Genomic DNA, 20319 nt, shown 5'->3' on the forward strand with positions numbered 1-20319 from the left:
GGCATTTCTTAGAAGTTGGGGAAAAAAATTGTCCAAAGCTATGAAGTTAGTTTTCCTCGCTGATGCATTTTGGGCAAAGTAAAGATTATAATTGTAACAGTCAGTTTAGGCAACTGTTGACTTGAGTGATCGCTAGTCAATTAGCAGATCCCCAGCATCCACTTTATTGTGAAATGACCAGATTTTATGACAGCAGCAGGGCAGTAATGATCAATACATTTTCAATGTTTTTATTTAAATACACCAGAACTGTGGAAATGAAAAGCAAAAGGGAGCAAAAAGGCATTGAGATCAAAGACGCTGGTGCTAGCATAAATTATCGAATTGTAGTACAAAAGTGACAGATTTCAGCAGTGTGTCCAGCGTTGGTACATAAAGCACTGACTGATGTTGGATTAACTTGAGACAGAAAAGCAAAAAAGAGACAAGATACTATTAGCTTGACACATGGCGCTACATGCTAAGACATCAGAATTAGAAGTAACACGAACTTAATGTAGTGGAATTCCATGCAGGAACAAGAATTACAGCAAATATACATAATAGAAACTTGAAAGTAAAGATTGGGGGTGGGGGGGGGAGATCCCACTTGTCTCAGACTCGTGCAAACATAAGTGATGAACCCCAAACTAGCTAGACTCTTCAAAGTAGTTTTATGAGCAGGCTTGTGTTTGTGCTGCTGTTTTAACAGTAGGAAATGTTGGGACAAATCTTCCTGAGAACGTCAAACGCTCCGATGGGAATAAGTTTGGAATCGTGGAAGAAGAAGCGCCATGATGTGTTGGAGGCACTGCGTTAGGCTGACAGAAGGCGGTGCACTTGCTGGAGCTGCTGCTGTGATAGGACGAGGCGGTGCAGCTGCTCCTGGCCGCGGGTGCAGGGGATGGCAACACGGCCCACAAACACTGTACCGCTCCAATTCTCTTCTTTGGCCTGAGGAACAGCGCAGTTAAAAAGTGCTGTTTTTACACCAGTTTGAAGATGAACAGGTGTGAAGTACCTTAAGGAAGAAAGACGATGGGAAGGTGGCGAAGTCGGACGAAGCCTTTGCACCAGGCTGATGGGAGACGATGTTTTCAGCTATTTCTCCCTGAAAATAATTAAGACTGTTAGAACACAACTGTTGTGACAAAAACCACCTGAGCTCAAACTTGTGGTTTCACCTGGAGTTTGTCCAGAGCGTCGCTGAGACACTGCAGTCGAGCCGTCTGCTCCAACAGCTGGGCACTGGCGCTAACTAGTCGTTTAAAGAGAGGGAAACAAAATGAGACCTATAAAGTGGGGCGGTGTCTTGACTCTGTGGGACAAGTGTGCGCCCACCTGCTGTCCTCCCGGTTATGTCCACCACTTTCACCTCTGCACTCAGCTTGAGCAGGGTGGCTAGCAGCTGGTCAGTCCTCCGGTACAGACCCGTGTTCAGTCCCGCTGGAGGCAGAGAACTTTCTTTGGACATGGGTGGCAGTTTTGGGGGACAGAGCGGAGGTAGCGAGGCCAGCTGGGCTCTCATCTTCTCCGCCTGTTCACGAAATATCACAGTAAATACAGGAAGCAGGTACAAACAACGGTGGTGGGATTTAACCAAACGTCATGCCTTGAGCCTGTTGTTTTCATTCTTGAGGTGTTTGATGCCCAGCCTCTGAGCGTCCAGCTGCTGCCTGAGGAGAGGAGAGTCCACCACCTGCACTGGTCCTGCTACAGAAGATAAGCCACCTGGAGGGAAGACAGGACAACACCACCTCACATGCTAACCTGGCGACAAACAATCGCTGCAATAATCAAGAGGAGCTCCAAACCAACGTTAATACACACCCTGATGTGTGGAATTTCCAGAACTGCAAAGTAAAGAAAAACGTACCTCCTGCACATCCCTGAACGATGGAGGCAATTCCAGAAGTGGCTGGTCCTCGCAGGCCTTCAATGGTCATCTTCGACTGGTTACTGATGCGCTGTTTGAGCTCAGCCTTCTCCGCCTCCAGCTGGTCAATATCAGCCTGCAGAGCATCCATCGTCTCCTCGAATTCTCTGAATTTGAGAGAGAAGACAGAATGAAGGCAGCAGTTTGAAGAAAATGTGAAAAGTGGTGGTTTTTTTTTTTGTTTTTTTCTTTAACTTTTCTTTCTTTTTCAGCAGGACGAGGCTGTGGTCCAGTTTGGTTTGGATCTTCTCCACACGTTCATCAGCATCTTTTGTGGAAGTGTCCAGCTTCTTCTCCAGCAGACTCAGCCGAACGTTTGCCTCACTCAGCTCCTCGCCCTGAGATCGAGAGGTGCACGGTTGGACAGAAGACAGGAAGGACGGGGTGAGTCTTCAGTCTTTACAATGAATTCCGTAATTCATGTCTGTCTGAGAGACTCGGGATAAATGCATCAAAGCTTCTGAAGTGTTCCAGGCATTTGCACTTTACCTTTATCTTGAGTGACTTTTTGAGTTCTTTGATGACAGTTTCTCTGTCTTCCAGTTTCACTCCGAGACCCTCGGCATCGGTCATCTCAGCCCTGAGCGTGGCTGCTCGTATTTCCACTGGAGGTATCTAACCACAGGATATATCCAAAATATTAGGTAACCTGTAACTCTGCTTTTTACCCCCTAAATCTAAAACTGATAGCTATTTGAAAAACATGGCATAAAAACAGAAATACCTTTCCCTGCGGTTTGTCTGCATCATACTCTCCTTCCTGCATTGCTGTGGCCATCTTATTCATGGTGGCAATGATAGAGCTGCAGGACTGACGCAGACACTCTGGAGCATTCACGTCACTTGACCCATAAACCTGACAAAAAATAAAAATCGTGTTGAATTTCAAAAATGGCATTCTCAATGTAACCATGTTTTTACTGGTGCATGTGTGTTCGATGCACAACCCTCGACTTTGTTTAAATTTCATACAGTCATCTACTAATATAAGCAGCAGGATGGTTGTCGATGGCGCTGTCCTACAGCAGCCTATACTTGAGGTTTTTGAAATGGAGCAATATTTCCACCTGGTGGACATTTACCATAATGCAGATACCGCCAAGAACTCCGGTATCTAAAATTGTTGACCCGGAAGACTATTTGGCAGCAGTATTTACAGTTGCGACCTATAAGATTACATTAATAGTTTTAAGGTTTACTTTCAACAACATATTAATCATGATCAAGTCACATTGTACTTCATCTGCTTGTAATCAATGGCCTCTAGTGCTGGGAACACTCCCTCAGATGAGGGACAACTGTTGGTTATTGATTGACTGCGTATGCTCCCTTGGCAGGCCTTTACCTAGACTATAACATACTAATAGGTGTCAGTGTAAGCACTATGTAACATCCCAGACTGTCAAGGAATTTGATAAAAATAATTACAATGTGGCTAAAAGCTCCTGTCATGTCGGAGTTATGGGATTAATCCTTTAAAAGCCACAACCTGCATGTTGATTTCAAAGGTGTTTACACTAATAATAACAACCATCTATGCTTATTAATTCTGAATTTAAATATCAAATTAATCTAACAATGAGAGAGTCTATCACAGTGACCCAGTGTTTATCTGCGGCGGTTCAGACATATAACTCGGCTTGTGACTCGACCTGCTCTGCTGCCTTTGAGGCACAATCTTCCAGTCTGAGGGCGCTGAGCCCCTCCTGTTCAGCCAGAGGAGCCACCATCTGAGCGCCAGCTGCAGCCACCTCCTGAAGCACCGCCACCACGCGGGTCAGCTGGCGCCTGCACTCAGTCAGCATCTCCGACACCTGCAGGGTCAGGCGGGGAGTCGGGGAAATGTCACAGTTAAACTACTGCAAATATTCTACATGCAAAGGCAGGGGGCGCCGCAACAAAACATTCATTATTCTACAGTCACACAGCAAGTGTGTACATGTGCAAACCTGCGGTCCAAAACTGACAGCCGCCGGCACTCCGACCACATCTGTTCCGGGCATGCGACGGCGAACCTTCTTACAGAACTGTCTTACATCAGAGCAGGAAGTCTCCAGGTCTTTGAGGAGGACAGCCAGACTGGAGCTCTCCTGGCCCGCCATCAGGAAAGCTCGCAGGCGGCCGACCTCCACTCCCATGCAGTCCAGAGTACCCTGGGTAAACTGTGGGCGAGATGATGCAGATGGTCAGGATAATGTTCATGTCATATTACAAAAAAAAAAAAAAAAAAAAGAAAAGCTGCCCAAGCTCCATGCACCTTAATGTGATCAGCAAGCTGCACGGTGCAGTCCTCAGTGTGTTCCGCCAGGTGAACGCTGTATAATTGCTGGAAAACAGCAGTGAGTATTATTATAACTGGATGCTGCCAAACTGCACCTTTTAAATAACAGATTTGACCCTCCTGTGTAAAAAGTGATACCTGATAGTACTTGATGGCTTTGGTCAGAGGTTCCACCTGCACAGTTTCATCTAACTGATCTTTGTGGAGCAGGTCAATTAAATAATCCAGAGAGCGCTCGTGGAAGCTCATTTCGGAGTACAGCGTACCCATGCGTTTGAAAACCTCCACTCTACATGTATTCAGAGCCCTGAGAGTGTAGAGGGAGGAGCAACAAATCAGATATGTCAAGTTCCTCTGCTTTCATTGGCAAAAGCCTTCTGATGTGTATTTTACGTGTCAGTCGGGACGAAGCAGCTTACTGTTCGTATTTGTGCAGAGTGGCCTGCAGCAGTGAGAGGGAGTAAACCAGCCCCGAAGCAAAGCTGCGCTGTTCTCCTGCCGGCCCTCTGAGCACCGGCCCCTGGACCAAGTTCCCGTTCAAGTCGAACTTCTCCTGTGCCTGTTTGCTGATCAGCTCGGCCTGCAGAGGACACAAGACCAAATTCAAATAAAAAGGTAAAAAATATATACATTTGTAAAGCAGTTTTTAGGCTTCTGACAAACACACACACCTTACAGATGAGCCTGGGGATGAGCAGCAGCACCAGGATGCAGTCGTGGTCTCCGCCATGACGGAGGAAAGAGTCTGGCATGAAGGAGGTGAGCAGAGACACCTGCCTGTTGGCCTGAGCCACCTCCATTTTCCTCAGCTCCATCTCAATGGCCTGAGGAGGGGAACAAAAACAAAAAACTGTAAATGCAACAACTTCTGCCACATTTTAAGAGAACTGAATTTACGGTTCTCAATGTTAAAATGCAAAAAAAAAAAAGTAACTCTCAGACCACATACAAAATAAATAATAAAAACTCAGTTTTGGTTATATAGATGGATATACGCACACGCTTTAAATCAAAGAGCTATCTAGAATTAAAATGCAGCCGTATAACAAAAAAAGAATGAATTAATAAATACAAAAATCGTGTGGTATAAATCTGTTGATGGATGCCTGCAGAAACTACAGGAGAGTCATCTTTCATTCTCTTAAAGTGTGGACCTGCATGATCATTTATTTATTGTGGTGTTGCAAACAATTTCTCAGTCAAGAAAAGATTAATAATAAGACACCTACACTCATGTTTTAAAATCCTGAGTTCCATTTTGTAAAACACTAAGTAAAATCTGATAACTGGCATTAAAAAAAAAAAAAAATCTCCTTACACCTGTCTATTGGTGTGAAAATGCCGTCGCGGTCTGGGCGGGATGACCTGCAGGTGTCTTACCTTCGCGTGAGCTTTCGTCTCTGCAAACTTGATTTTGAAGTCGAACAGTTCTGGAGGAGGTTGCTGCACTTGTTCAACGTTTGCATTCTGTTGGCTCGTCAGCTCCCTGTTGGCTTCCTAACGTGGGGGGAGGGGGAAGCATTCTCAGGGGATCCACAAGTTTGATTTGAAACCAAAATGTAAATGTGCACATCAGATTCCAGTGCACTCTGTCTGCTGACTCACCTGCAGCCTGGCTGTCAGATCTCGGTATTTGCTGATGGTCTGCTGGTAGTCGGCCACCGTCTCCTGGGCAGCCTCCACCCTTTTGTCTGCTTCTCTCACCTTTCCCGCACTCAGGTCCAGCTGCTCCCTCAGCTCCATTTCTGTCTCCCTGGCATTCTCCTGGAGCTCATCATTCATCTCATTGATGGCCTCCTACAGGCCCCCAACACCACCCAAACAGGCCGGTTAGATTAAAAATGAAAAGCTTTTTCTGTACCATGTTAAATGCTGACACACACACACACCAGATCAGTGACTGTTTCTCTGAGCTCCCTGACTTTCTCCTCCAGGTCAAGGTTCCTCTCAGTCAAGGTCTCCACCATCTCCTCTGCCCCCAGAGCCGCATCCACCTGGCACACGTACAGACACACACCTACATTACACTCTTCAAACTCCCAGCCGTCGTCCTTTTTCCCCTCTGTCAGGTGCCATGTACCTGCTCTTTAAGTTCATCTATCATAGTCTCGGCCTGTGTGACTTCCTCCTGCAGCTTTTCCTTCTGAGTCCTCAGCGTCTCCAGTTCTGAATTCTTCTTCTCCATCTGCTTCTGAAGCTTCACATGCTCTTGTTTCTCTGAGGTCGACAAGTCGCGCATCCTGAGGATGAAGAGAAAAATTTGAGAAGTGTCCTTTAAATTTTAGCAAGCATTAACCCCCAAGCATGCGACTGACCGGACCAGCGCCTCCTTTAGTCTGCTGTTCTGCTCCTCCAGCTGTTTGACGTGGTAACTCGAGGCTGCTCCATCTGAACCTACAGGACAGAAAAGGAAGTGAATAACATGTAGCGTGTTCAGACGATGCGTCTGTTCTTTTTCCACACACCTTTCTCTGTTATCTCGTGTCTCAGGATTTCCAGGTCCATGGACAGCTCCTCCACCTTCTCCTTCAACGAGTCCACCTCCACTTGAAGGGATTCTGCTCGCTCCTCAGCCATCTCCTTGTCCAGCGTGGCCATCTCTATGGCATCTGCCGTGTCCGCCATCTCTTCCATGTAGCGGTCCTTGGATTCCTGTGCCTCACGTGCTTCCTGGGATGAGAAGGAGATAGAACATAAAACTGTCCAGGTGCTCTTTTCAATCTCATGAATATGGTGTTTTATTTTGTTGTTTTAAGTAAAACTATCAAACATTGCATGAAGTTTCAAAGTACCTTCTTGGCTTCTTTGAGTTGTTTCTGCAACTCAGCCTGCTGTTCCTGCATTTTGGTCTTCCACTCCTGAAGCTGCTCCAGCTGGATCTTGTGCTTCTCCAGCTCCTTCAGCTTGGCCTTGTCCTCGGCCCGCTTCATCTTCAGCGTCTCGAGCTTCTCCTCCAGGTCCTTCACCTGAGCTCGCAGCGACTCCTCCTCCTGGGAGAGGTGAATGGTTGGAGGAGAAGATGAGCAAGAGAGTACTGGACGGTGAATGAATCTGCAGTTTAAATACATTCGATTTTCTTTACAAGCTGTGAGGATAGTAAGCATGGCCCACCACCAAAAAATTAGTTACAATTACTTAATGAAGTAGATTAAACCTCTGAATTAACCACAAGTGGAAATTCAGCCAGAAACACTTGAAAGCATGAAGCCCTGAAAATACTGCATTCCATATTTTGGGAAGTTAAATCATGCATCATCATCAAGAAATACAACATAAAAGTGCCACAAAAACCGAAGTTGTGCAAAAGTCATTTTCCTCTCTGGTGTTTTAAGTTTGTTAGTGAACTTGTGCCAGATGTCACCAGCACGCAATGCAGCGTCAGAAAACTACCTGCTTGGCAATTCCAGGATCCTCCTAGTCGAACATAAACAACAAATGTGACCGAAATGTTAACAATAATAATAATAATAATAAAATAGTGACAAAGATCAGAAAGCTGAGGGGATTTGTTCAAGTCTATAAAGGAGACAGATATGACTCTCTGTATTGTTACAGGAATTCCAGACTGGAAGCTCAAATCTGGAGGCGTAAAGAGCAAAACCATGTCTGATATTTGATTTTCAGAGGACTACAACTCTGACTTTGGACAAAACAAACAACAAGGCATCCAGGTGAGTGCAGCACCTCACTGTTACAAGCTAACGCTTCAGCTTGGCCTGACGTCACTGACAGAGGGGCGGCACTTTTTTCAGGAAAGCAGATAGAAAACCCTTTAGCACTCAATCTAGTTACAGACATATGGTCACAAATGTCATTCAGATGATCATTTCTGATTTGACCTTGATATCTGACTTGTCTTGCAGGAGGGTGACGCACTGATTTCATCAACCAAGACTGACTGAAACTGCTTTTTGCATTTTGAAGATAGCACCACGGACATGCAGGATTTTGCCAGGAGGTGCACAAAATCCAAATTTAGAATGCAAATCACACTTTAAAAACAATCATTTTCATTGATAAACTTGATGCTCTCGAGCTGTCAAACTTTTTTTGAACTGCCTCCCTGTCACTTTTTTTTTTTCACTATTTGTATTCATAAAATCAAAAATGTTTGATCATTTAAAAAAAAAAGGAGTAGATTTTTCAAACTAAGCTAAATAAAGTTTGCTGTTGGAGACTTGCCTTGCTCGGACCAGCCACAACTGCTACTGCTGCAGGCGAGCCGCCTGGCTGTGGCACCACGGGGCCCCCTAGAGCTCCCTGGTGGGAGGACAGGCCGGCCTCACTGATGTCGCCGGACACAGAGGATGAGAGGTTTTCACGAGACGCCTGTTAACAAAAACATATGTTTGCTTTTTCACACAGGAGAAGTGAACGGACAGGAGGCCAGAAGAGCTGGAGGAAAGGAAACAGTAAAAATGTGAGTGAGACGTATTCATGCAGTCACGTTAAATACAATAAGTGAGCATTCACATACACATTAATTACGTATTAAGATGTTACTAGACTAATGGAAAAGTCAACACTCCACTTTCTGTTTAATCCTCTTGACTTGTGCTTTTCTAACATTTGTTCTCCCCAGTGTCTTTTAAAGGTGAGTGACCCACATGTTGAACACCAACTTAAGATCTTCTGTTGGAAACCAGACGTTGCTGCCAAAGGCAACAAATTCACCAGCTCCCAGTGACCAAACCTTTCACCACTTGCTGTGAAACGGCACAAAGGCAGTACACCAATACAGCCGAGCGTACCCTGAGCAACAAACCGATGCGACTGGAAGGGCGGAGCAAGAGAGAGGGGAGGGAAGTAGCTGACGCCAGACGCTGCGGTGTGTCCCACTGTCACAGTGTGAGCACAGAGAGTGTTAGGACTCAGGCCTCATCCGAAAAAAAAAAAAAAAAAAAAAACCCAAATGTATCAGCAGCAAAGTTGATCTGAAGTCACAGAAACCTGGAAGGTAAAGTTTTCTCATTCACTTTTAACCATCCCACTATCAATATTTTCATATGAAAATCTAAAGTAAACAAAAAGTGACACCAGTTCTCAAAACAAGTTGTTTTTTTTAGTCTATGCAATGCTGACTGTATTCAGCAGCTCCTCACTTTTGGTTTATAACATTAATTAGATTTATCCATCTTGATGCCCTTTGACCCCACCCTGTCTCCCACAGATAAGCTCACCTTTGCAGATCTGCGGGTAGAGGACTGCAGAAGAGGAGGAGGAAGAGAGTTGCAGAGGTCATACAAGGACAAACACACACACACACATGCATGCATCCAGTAGGAAAGTGAGGCAGGAGTTAAGCACATAAAAATAGCCCACCCACTGTTTGGTTAAATCAGGTGATCACAGTATGGACAACAGCATGCATTGTTGCCTCCTTCACAACCATATCTGCAGCATCATTGGGCGATTTTTGGTGACTCGAGTCTTAAAAATGGAATCATAAACCCATGCAACAACACAAACAGTGGCAAAACTGCACTGACACACACAAGAGAAACAACACAAGTACCACGTTGTATAAGATTTAGGACTCTGCCACCTGACTGTGGTGATGTCTTAAGCAAAATGATAATAAAAAAAGTGATTACAAAAGAAGACCAGGAGAGAAAAAGTGAAAATTGTGTCTCAGTAAGAACAGTGTCATTTATATGGCATGCAAAAGTGGGGGAAAAAAAAGCCTAAAAGTTAGAACAGAAAATAGACTGCTACTCCGGTGGTGGGGTGAATTACAGCAAAAGTGCTCAATTTAAATGTTTCTACCTTCTTAAGGGTCACGGGTGTCTGTAAAAGGGTATTCAGAGAAAAAAAAAATAAAAATCACACATCAAGCCCAGAAGATGACATATGAAAAAGAAAACTGCTGACTGGAAAGGAGGAGAGTGGACTTATAAAATATAATAATAAAAAGCCTCTATGCAGCAGCACAAAGTAAAGGTCAAACTGATTTAACAGCTTTTCTATTGTCTGACTTTAGCCAAGTTCTTATCCCAGTTCCCCATCCTGTGTCAGGCTGAATAAGGACAAACCACATTATTCAAATCCACAGAGCATCATGCACACAAACCTACAATGATCATATCGATGGCACAAATTTTCCAAAATAGGAGTGGTAAATCATGGTTGTTTACCTGTTTGCCTGTTTTAGGAGTCTCAGACATATCTGGAGGAAATCAAAGAAGAATTATTACTACAGTGTGTCGTGTAGGTAACTCAGTACAGTCATTTTTTTAAGCCTCTGCCACAGCTCATTGTGCACGCTCACCTTTTAATTTGGGGATCTTGGCAGTGCCAGTCTCTGGCGTGTCTGGTGATGGGGCACTGGAGCCCTCCTCCACCACCTGGATCTAGCAATAGACGCACCAGGTGCCATCAGGATTCACATGGAATAAAAGGAACAAGGGTGATACTGACCCTAACCTGCTCACTAAGCCCAACTGAAAACTTGTCCAAGTTGTAATCTGCAGTTTGCCACAATTACAATCAAAATATGACTACAGTCCAACTTGGGTGAGATATTAGTGAGGTGACCTTGCGTACCAAGTTTTATCTAGATATAAGTTGTCCAGACATCGCATACACATGGACACAGTAAAGCATTTCCTCGACCTCCTCTGCCTTCAGCAAAGCAGGCAAAAACCAAAAATTTCACCTTCATCCCAGCATGTACTTGGATTTAATTATTAGCAATGCATACAATTATACCTGAGTGCACACATCTTAACCACACACACACCAACCTTTGTTTCACTAACCTGTGACTGTCTGACAAATATGCCATGGTTTTCCTCACAGGTGAAGTATCGTTTGCCCTGCACAGTGCCGTCGTTCTTGCCTTTGGGCTCGTCCAGTATGACGCCCACCCATTTCCCTGTGGCAAAGAGGGTGGCACCAATGTACGCGACAGTACCACGCTGACCCTTCCCTGTCACCTCCACGATGGAACCAATCTGCAAGAGGAATAAAGGGAATAAAAGACAGCAAGGTGATCATAATTTCTCTGTGTATTCTTTTAGGAACAGATTCAAGATTGCCTCCAAAATGGAGGTGGTAATGTGCTTCTTGGTTGATTGTTCAGGGGAGATGAAAGAAGGTGAAAATGAGAGATGAGATGACAATTTTAACCTCCAAGATAGATTCAGGACAATTTTACAAATCACAGGATTTAACACAGAGTGTCTAGCTTTTCTTTTTGTGTTCATTTTCTGTGAACAGATAAATAAATGATATACCTTTGGAGGCTTGCCGCTCTCTGCCACTCCTCCACTGCTCATTTTGCTGATTATTGGGCTTGTCAGCTGTTTGATTTGGGGAATGCAGGAACAGGAGTGCGAAAGAAGAAAAAATAAGATGAGAAATAAAAGGACAGTTATCAATTACATTAAGTCAACAGAAGAGGTCATTATCTTTGTTTATTACACTATGGGTCATCGTCGTTTTTTATCTTTGATATTTAACAGGTGGGGTTGAGTCTGACAGCATGTGCTGGAGCAGCACATTGCTGCATCCACCACAGAACTGGCAACTATCCAGCCAGGAGTCTCTCAATCTCAAAGGCTGAGGATTTGACTATGATATCCAGCAGAGCTCTGTAATCTTCAACAGGTCATTAGTACCAAATTTATTGTGAAGATGACATCATATTTGTCACAAATAGCAAACTGCACATGACTTAACTGGAGAAAGACAGCAATGTGTTTGTGCCACAGTGTCTCCAACTCCAGCTATAAAGTGTTACATATTAAAAATATGAGGCAGTGGTATTTTCACAAAATAACTCCTGACCTCAGTCACATGGCATGGAGCATAACAGTCTTCCCACAACAAAAAAAGTCTTTGTTGCTCATACAAAGATGCTCACTCAGGGTGAACTGGGACTGCGAGAACCTGATTCCCCACTCTATTAAAACATAGGTCATCCCAACACAGAACTTTATTGAATAAAGTGAGCCAAGCAGCCGATTTATGAAATTGATGACATATTTCTTCAGATGAAAAGGAACAGACACATCTCTATTGGATAAACATCAGGGTGATGACTTTGTATCATCTGTGAGATGTCCGGAATGTGCCAGAACTGCATTTAAACCAGTTTGAAGAAATTATGCAAAACAGCATGGTGAGTGGCACACAACTTTCTTATTTCATAATTTTTTCCCACTATTATAAAGTGATAAATTAACATTCACACTACTCACCCGCAGGGTGTAAGAATGCCGGCTGTTCATAGCCATAATTAAGAAGATCTGAGAATTAGACTTTCTATAAAAAATACATATATAATGCAATCAAGCACTAATGCTTCTTGCTTTCATCACTTTGAAGGAACCAAGAAGACTGTGATCCCACTGAGACATAGCAAAATGTAAGCCAATCTGAGCTGTGAAAGGGAGGTACATGTGGTCGACACTTGGCTTCATTCACAACAGGTTAGTCAGAAGTTACGTTTTTTTAGACCGTTCCTTATTGCAAGAAAAAAAGATCCTCTAGAGTTTAGAAGCTGCATGCAAATGCTTTCTGTAACACCCCTGCTTGGAAGCTGCAGTGTTGCCGTTTCTCCCACATACTGTATTATTTCAATTTGGATTCATTTGTCATTCATTTGGATGCTTTTGGTCAGACTTGTACATATGATCAAAACCCACAGTTGATATTCTGACATTTAAAATACAGGAGGTGGTAGCCTTGCTTTCTCAACCCACAAAATAACTTTGTCCTCAGACATCAGGAACTCTCAATCAATCTTTTCTTTTCTCAACCAATTTTTTCAACCAGTGGCCAGCTACTTAATGTGAGTGGATCTGGACCTTCTTTTAGAGGGCGAAGGTTCCTTTCATATGTCACAAAAGATTAAAACAAGCTGTTTGGCCTTTCGCATGAAGTCAAAGACTTGTGAGATTTGGCTGAATCAGCAACCACAAATGGTGGATTAAACCCTGCAGGACACAATCATAACTTTTAAAGGTCTGCGTAAATAAGACGACACAGACCCGCGGACATGGCCGGGAATCGAACCCACGTCCACATATTAGTAACCCGTCTCCTACTGAGCTGCCTGCTATGCAGACATTATCAAGATGTGACACAGACGTTATTTAGAAACAAAAAGTAAAAGGAAAGAGTGTGTTTAAGAGTGCGATATTTGAATTAGCAAACTAGCTGATTATACAGCTAGCTAACAACATACGTAATGCTGCGTGGACGTGTAAAACTACATTATTTCTTACCCTTAATAAGTGACACTTATGGTATTCGGTGACAGAGTTGTTGCAGTGACATTAACGACGCTAAAGAAGCCGATTTAAATGAAGTAATACAGCGTTACTCTGATAGCTAATGCTATTATGGTGTTAGCAAATAACCGAAAGTTTTACAGAAAAGCTTCGACAACATTCTACCAACAACCAGCGATGTTTTGTCACGTACCTGGAACAGACAGACACACAAATCCGAACAATCAAGAATATTTTTGTTCCAGCTGTTTATATCACTTAGTTTTGACAGATGAATAATCTTCTTTCTCCTGCTAAAAAACAGTTTAAAACCTAACCTAGTACTACACACTGCCGCCTGTTGTATGGGAGTGGAAATGCGTGTCATTGCTGTACAGCAACTTTGACAGAAGTTTGAAGTCAACATTTAACAAGCTAATGGGATGATATGATCTTTAACCCTTTTTTTAAAGCAGTGAGATCCAAGCCTGATTCATGGTTCGGGGAGTATACCAGTGCTAAAAGATTCAGTAAATGTCTCTAGTATAAATGGGGCCAGCTGCTTCCACAAAATTTATAGAATTCTGCTGGAAAGCCATCTAGGCCAGGGGCCTCATGTACAAAGACTTGCATTGACTTTCTACTAAAAGTTGGAGTATGCCAAAACCCTGTATCAGGCGTAAGCACAAATATATTCGGATGTATCAAAGTGTGCGCATGCATGAATCCACGCACGTTCAGTTTGTACATCCTATTGAATGTGGAATTTAGCGCACATGCACCAAACTCCTCCCTGGCCACGCTTCTATCTGAATATGCAAATTTATTCAAATAGTTTGGTTGTGTCATGTTGACAGCACCATAAGTGTGGAGTATTGTGTGTTTGGTGCCTTCCGCCATCGTCTCTGTGTTGTTGTTGTGTATACAAATGAAAGAACTGTCAGAGATAGGGTGCAAAGACAATGAATGCTGTGGTTAAATTGCTGTTCTCTCAGCTCACTGTAATGTAAAATGGAAATTAAATCAGAATCAGAAGAAGTTTATTGCCATTGCCAGTGAACAGGATTCACAGACTAGGAATTTGCTTCGGTACAATGGTGCAACATTAAGAAGAGATAAAATGCTAAGATAAAATATAACATATGTGTCAAAATAAGATAAAATATAAGATAAAAAAAAGAAATATGAAAGGCTGTGTGCAACAGAAAAACAGAGAAACAGAAAAAACAGTGCAGTGGGAGGAGTGCAATTAAAAACCAAAGTACACTGTCTAAAGTGACCCGTGATAAAATGATAAAGTGACAGAGTTAAGCTTAAGGTGACTGAGTTATGAGGAGTTCATGAGTCTAACGGCAGAGGGGAAGAAACTGTTCTTATGGCGGGAGGTTCTGGCCCGGATGGACCGTAGCCTCCTGCCCGAGGGGAGTGGTTTGAACAGACCGTGTGCAGGGTGAGAAGGGTCAGCTGTGATCCGACCTGCTCAGCCCAGAGTCCTGGAGACGTGCAGGTCGTGGAGAGATGGAAGGCTACAGCCGATCACCTTCTCAGCAGAGGCCACAATGCGCTGCAGTCTGTGTCTGTCCCTGGCTGTGGCCCCGGCGTAAGTATGTTTGTGTGTGTAAATGCTTATCTGAGCTGCACACACACACTGAAGTAAAAAGATCTTAGGTGCATGGCGTGTGACAGTATGTGGCATTAACTTACACAAGCTTTTATTAACAAATACTGAACACAGTCGGGGTTTGTTAAGAGGCTCTCTGGTTCCACCATCAAGAAAAAGAAAACATATTAATGATAATAGTGAAAACCAAACATATTTGAATGTGCACACGCCCAAATGTGTCCGTGCTGGTTTTTGTTAGGACCAGTTACACGGATAAATTATTCAGCCACCAAGCAATCCCCCCCATCGTGCACCGTGCAGCCTCCAGCCTAACACGCATTTGCGCACCACATGATTTGAACATTGATAGAATGAAAATGTTTCCTATTAACAAAAACAAAATCATCATGTGATGGTGCCTTCATAGCAATATGTGTACAGTGAATAGCTCTGATTACATTCAGAAAACTGGTTCTCGCTGCAAAATGCGTTGTAATGTTGGAATGTGATGTTCCTGGATGACATTCGGATGATTGTGTTCCACACAGCTGGCATGGCTCGACACAAAGTTGACTGGCACATGCCCAACTGATCAGCCAGCTCACGCTAGAATGCCCATGATGCCAGGATAGCCAGCATGGTCAGCACCTGTGTGGGCACAGACGACCCCTGGCTCCTTGCCTCCATCTGAATATGCAAATTTATTTAAATAGTTTGGTTGTGTCGTGCTGACGGTACCATAAGTGTGATGTGTAGTGTGTTTGATGATGTCCGCCACTGTCTTTGTGTTGTTTTGTGTAAAAATTAAAGAAGTTTTAGAGACATTATGCAAAAATGACAGCCGTGGCTCGGCCGTTGTTCTCTAATGCAGCTCACTGCAATGTAAAAAGTAAATGCTGAGCTCAGTGCAGCGCATACACTGAAGGTAAAAGATATTAGATGCATGCTGGCTGACAGTATGTGACATTAACATTACACACACTTTTATTGACAAATACTGAACACAGTTGGGGGCCTGTTAAGAAGCTCTCTAGTTCCACTATCAAGAAAAAAAAAGACATTGATAATCATAATAACAATAACAAAAAACATTTGAATGCGCACATGCCCAAATGTTCCCGCGCTGGTTTTTGTTCAGAACAATTGCACAAATCCACTATTTAACGACCAAGCAGCTCACCATCATGCACCGTGCCAGCCTCCAACCTGATGCGCATTTCTGCACCACATATGATTTGAACATCGATGGAATGACAATGTTTCTTATTTACAAAAACAAATTCATCATGTGATGGCACCTTTATGGCAATATGTGTGCAGTCAATAGCTCCGATTACATTCAGGAAACCGGCTCTCACTGCAAAATGTGCTGTAATGTTGGAATGTGATGTACCTGGATGACATTTCGATAATTGTGTTCCATACAGCTGGCATGGCTTGGCTCAATGTTGACTGGCACACGCCCGACCAGTCAGCCAGCTCACGGTGGAATGCCCCTGATGCCAGGATGCCCAGCGTGGTCAGCACCTGTGTGGGCACAGACAACTCCTGGGTCCTCACCGTATTGTGCTCTGGGCTGGCTGCAGTTCTGTGTGCAACCCCAGTAACAGTGGCCTTGGTAATTTAAATTGGTTTATGAGCCTGTTACCATCATTTGCGTTTGCAAGTAAATCCTTGCGTTCCCAAAGTACACGCTCACATTGGATTGCACCATTTGCAAGGTCCTACAACAATGCTAACGCAGTCATTGTTAGTGCTATTTTATTCATCACTTTGCACGTGCTTTTATATCCATCCATATTACTGCAAACATGTGGGTGTGTTAAATGTTCATCAGTGTCTCTGATCTGCACATCACTCTGATGACTTCTTGTTTTCACACTATAAATGGTTCCCAGATGGCACAGTAGCTGTAGAAACATACGTACACCAACCAGGATTTTTGCATGACGCACCACACATTTCCACAGTCATTTTACTTTTGATATATCTGAACAGGAGCATGGAGACAGCAGTACGCCACATTTTTGTGCATGTGCACACTTTGTACATACAGAGTGCTTCAATTTTTACCTACAACAACACAGAGATGATGGCGGAAGTCATCAAACACACTACACTCCACACTTATGGTACTGGCAAATAACACAATCAAACTGCTTAAATACATTTACATATTTAAATTGGGGCGTGGAAAGGGAGGAGCTTAATGCGTGCGCATGTACACTCAATTCCATGTTTACTGCGATGTACAAATGGAACTTGCTTGGATACATGGGTATGCACACTTTGATACATCTGGATGTATTTGTGCTTATGCCATTTTCTGTGTCTTGGCGTACGCCACGTTTCAGTAGGAAATCCGTGCAAGTCTTTATACATGAGCCCTCAGAAGCGCAATATGGCGAGATAGCCTGGCTAATTTCTCTCTCCTAGATTTTCTCTGATAGGCTTTATAAGAGATTATTTCTCCCCTTATAAAAGCCTTCATTGTTTCTCATAACGTGACTTCTGGAGTCTTACTAACCACGAAAAAAGTCTATCTACTTAGAGGCAAAGTTAAAGTCATTATCTAGGAGCAGGTGTGTGTTGAGGCACTGTGGTGGTCTTGCTTTAATACATTTTTGGAAAGGAACGTTCACTAAGACGGAGGCATGGGCCGACACAAAGATGGAATCATATTTACAACCTGAAATAGATGAAAGTAGGTTGTTGTTAGGCACTAAGAAGGAGTCTATGCGAGTATAGGAACAATGTACACGCGAAAAAAAAGAATATTGTCTCACATCTGGATTAAAAAAAAACCCATAATGGGTCGACAGTGCTAAACTTGTTGATAAAGGCTACAATCACTTTGGTTGATTTTGATTGAGGGCTGAGTTAGAGGAGGAAAGGCCTTAAGAAGAATCCATTCAATGGTTAAAATGCCCTCTCATGATCAGATCATATACAGACAGATCTGGCAACATGGAAAAAAAAAATCTGAAAAAGGATTCATCATCCCAATTAGGGGTGTATACATTAACAAGAGCCATCCTTACATCATAAATATGCCCCAAGACAATCAAACCCAATATCCCCTCCCACTGGTAATGACTTCATCTGAGCTTGGAATCCTTTCTAAATCAGAGTTGGGGTATATAACTACTCAATCCAGTTAACCTTTTAAAAAAAGTATTGTTTAATGTGGCACATTCATTGTTTTCATCCTTGAATCCATTGTGTTTCTGCCGAGTTTTCCAAAGTATTTCGCCACACTCCGAAACAGTAGGTGGCAGTATGCATTGTACAACGAGACGCTCACGTTCATCGGACATTTGAAGTGAAGGAAGAAGAATGAATGAATTGGCGAAAAGGAAAGTAGGCTGAATTCGTCAAATATATTTATCACTTTGAGGTAAGAATCTTCATCATAGGTGTGTCGTTTTAAAAAAGTTACATTTACGGGACATATTAGGAACAAGAAATCCGCCGATGCTGACTTAGTCACGATTGCTAGCTGATGTTTGCGTAGCCTCATACTGTAGATGTTTATTGCATATGAACGGCGTTTACATGGTCTGGTTTGGACCATGAAGTCAATAAGTATAAGATTAAAAAAACACAATCAAAAATTTTGCAGAAAATACATCGCAAAGAAGCCTGAGGTTGGTCTGAGGTTAAATCGTTTGGGAACATCAATATATATATATATATATATATGTATATATGTCCCTTCGGCTGCTCCCTTGTTTGCACTCAGGGTCGCCACAGCAAATCCAAGGTGGATCTGCATGATGAATTGGCACAAGTTTTACGCTGGATGCTCTTCCTGATACCTGATGCATATTAGTATCTGGAAAATCTGCAATCATTGTTGAATTATGCCTGAATGTTTCTGCACTGCCCAATCTAACCGCCATTTCTGCTCCAGCCACTGTTATTAATGAAGTCAGGTGTACTCAGACAGTTCAGTGTTTCCCTTACGATAGTACAGGCTTTGCAGGCTGCTAGGCCAAGAAATTCCACCAAGCCAGTAATATTTTAACATTAATGAAAAATACTGCTAAATCTCCTTTAATTTGGATGGCAATTGTCATTTCAGTGCATTTGCAGCACTTTGATGCTGTTATTCTCTCACACAAGCAGTTATTGTCATTTTAATGGTGGTTAGCTGACAGCAGTGTAGCGTTTAAAACTCCCGCTGCTGTGCACTTCAAATAAAATTACCATGAGATTTCCACACAAGGCAGCAGACTACAGAATCTGAAATCTACCTACAGATTGTGACTTCTGTCACTATAACAAAAGTCGGACATTGTCCTCCACCTCCACTCTCCTGGTATATATTTTTGTGCTACTGATGTTTTGTTTTTATGAAAGGGTCTCTCACCATTGGTGCTGTTAAAACTTGTTCTCAGTAACTCATTGTACAGCAGTCATCTTTGTTGGTAAATTCATAGTGTTATTGAAAACCATGTAAAACTTTGGAATACTTAATGTGATCTTGTGTGCTGGTTTGTCAAACAGGTGCTTGTATAAAAAATGCTGAAAGAGAGCGACATTGTCAGTGTCAGGAGAAATATTAACCAGCCAGCTATTAACACAGCGTGTCACCGGGATCTTCAAAAATTTAACAATGCATCAGTTAAAGTAATGTCTTTATAATGGTGCATACTCACTATTATCTGTAGGTTATCAAGAGTAACATTTGTTTTTCCTTTTGCTGCAAGCTACTAGCGTGCACACGATACCATGACAGAATCACGCAACCCAGTGATGGCTGTCATCCCGCAGGTGGCCCCGGCGCACACTGACACGACCTCCTCGGCTACAGAGATGGACCCAGTTGAATACACGTTGAGAAAACGCCTCCCACGTAAACTTCCAAAGAGACGAAATGACGTCTATGTTAACATGAAGACGGATTTCAGAGCCCAGCTTGCACGCTGCCAGAAGCTGCTGGAAGGTGGTGGCCACAGGGAGATCTGTGTGCACGGCCTGGGCCTGGCTATTAACAGAGCCATCAACATCGCCCTTCAGCTTCAGGCCAGCAGCCAGGGGGCGCTTCAGCTGGCAGCCAACACTTCCACAGTGGAGCTTGTGGACGATCTGGAGCCAGAAGACCCCGATGAGGCAAGGGAACCCATGACACGTACGCGGAACAACTCAGCCATTCACATCAAGGTTTTCTACCCAGACATACAGTAATGTGGCTTCCTTGTTGGGTGGTGCAGTGGACAAACATTTTCCCACCTTTTTTGGGTGATTGGAAACCTGACAGTAGTAGATGGCTGTTGAGAGAAGTACAAAAGTTTCCAGTGTG

General features: G+C 43.3%; 2 protein-coding genes across 7 annotated transcripts; one reads left to right on the plus strand and one right to left on the minus strand.

Annotated features, from left to right (window-relative positions):
- Window positions 1–209: 209 nt before the first annotated feature.
- Window positions 210–13755, minus strand: LOC117504589 (dynactin subunit 1-like). 5 transcript variants are annotated; one of them, XM_034164073.1, is made up of 32 exons: window positions 13626–13755; window positions 11432–11497; window positions 10955–11149; window positions 10465–10546; window positions 10331–10362; window positions 9963–9983; window positions 9377–9400; window positions 8948–9034; window positions 8379–8525; window positions 7587–7610; window positions 6989–7186; window positions 6662–6866; window positions 6512–6590; window positions 6277–6436; window positions 6086–6190; window positions 5802–5993; window positions 5577–5693; window positions 4868–5020; window positions 4616–4776; window positions 4335–4503; window positions 4173–4241; window positions 3865–4077; window positions 3568–3729; window positions 2640–2771; window positions 2405–2530; window positions 2111–2253; window positions 1856–2022; window positions 1592–1710; window positions 1321–1516; window positions 1164–1237; window positions 1001–1090; window positions 210–933 (listed from the first exon to the last, which is right to left on the minus strand). In XM_034164073.1, the coding sequence occupies exons 2-32, from the start codon at window positions 11471–11473 to the stop codon at window positions 796–798; spliced, it is 3822 nt and encodes a 1273-aa protein (XP_034019964.1). In that variant the 5' UTR covers window positions 11474–11497; window positions 13626–13755; the 3' UTR covers window positions 210–795. The 5 variants fall into 5 exon arrangements, with proteins under 5 accessions (XP_034019964.1, XP_034019960.1, XP_034019962.1 ...); XM_034164069.1 differs by lacking the exon at window positions 8948–9034; XM_034164071.1 differs by lacking the exons at window positions 8948–9034; window positions 9377–9400.
- On the plus strand, window positions 1612–20302 carry pop7 (POP7 homolog, ribonuclease P/MRP subunit). 2 transcript variants are annotated; one of them, XM_034164078.1, is made up of 2 exons: window positions 1612–1618; window positions 19734–20302. In XM_034164078.1, exon 2 carries the CDS (start codon window positions 19749–19751, stop codon window positions 20202–20204), a length of 456 nt encoding a protein of 151 aa, XP_034019969.1. In that variant the 5' UTR covers window positions 1612–1618; window positions 19734–19748; the 3' UTR covers window positions 20205–20302. The 2 variants fall into 2 exon arrangements, with proteins under 2 accessions (XP_034019969.1, XP_034019968.1); XM_034164077.1 differs by lacking the exon at window positions 1612–1618 and adding an exon at window positions 18353–18411.
- The last annotated feature ends 17 nt before the right edge of the window (window positions 20303–20319 follow it).

The sequence above is a fragment of the Thalassophryne amazonica genome, chromosome 23, assembly GCF_902500255.1.
Source record: "Thalassophryne amazonica chromosome 23, fThaAma1.1, whole genome shotgun sequence".
NCBI classification, from domain to species: domain Eukaryota; kingdom Metazoa; phylum Chordata; class Actinopteri; order Batrachoidiformes; family Batrachoididae; genus Thalassophryne; species Thalassophryne amazonica.

Excerpts from the sequence above, each read along its gene's own strand:
- LOC117504589 (XM_034164073.1), bottom strand. The coding sequence starts at position 11,473 with ATGAGCAGTGGAGGAGTGGCAGAGAGCGGCAAGCCTCCAAAG. Across the intron at positions 3,730-3,864 it reads CTGTCAGTTTTGGACCGCAG|GTGTCGGAGATGCTGACTGA; the intron begins GTTTGCACATGT and ends CTGACCCTGCAG. Across the intron at positions 1,238-1,320 it reads CATAACCGGGAGGACAGCAG|TTAGCGCCAGTGCCCAGCTG; the intron begins GTGGGCGCACAC and ends TTAAACGACTAG.
- pop7 (XM_034164078.1), top strand. The coding sequence starts at position 19,749 with ATGACAGAATCACGCAACCCAGTGATGGCTGTCATCCCGCAGGTGGCC.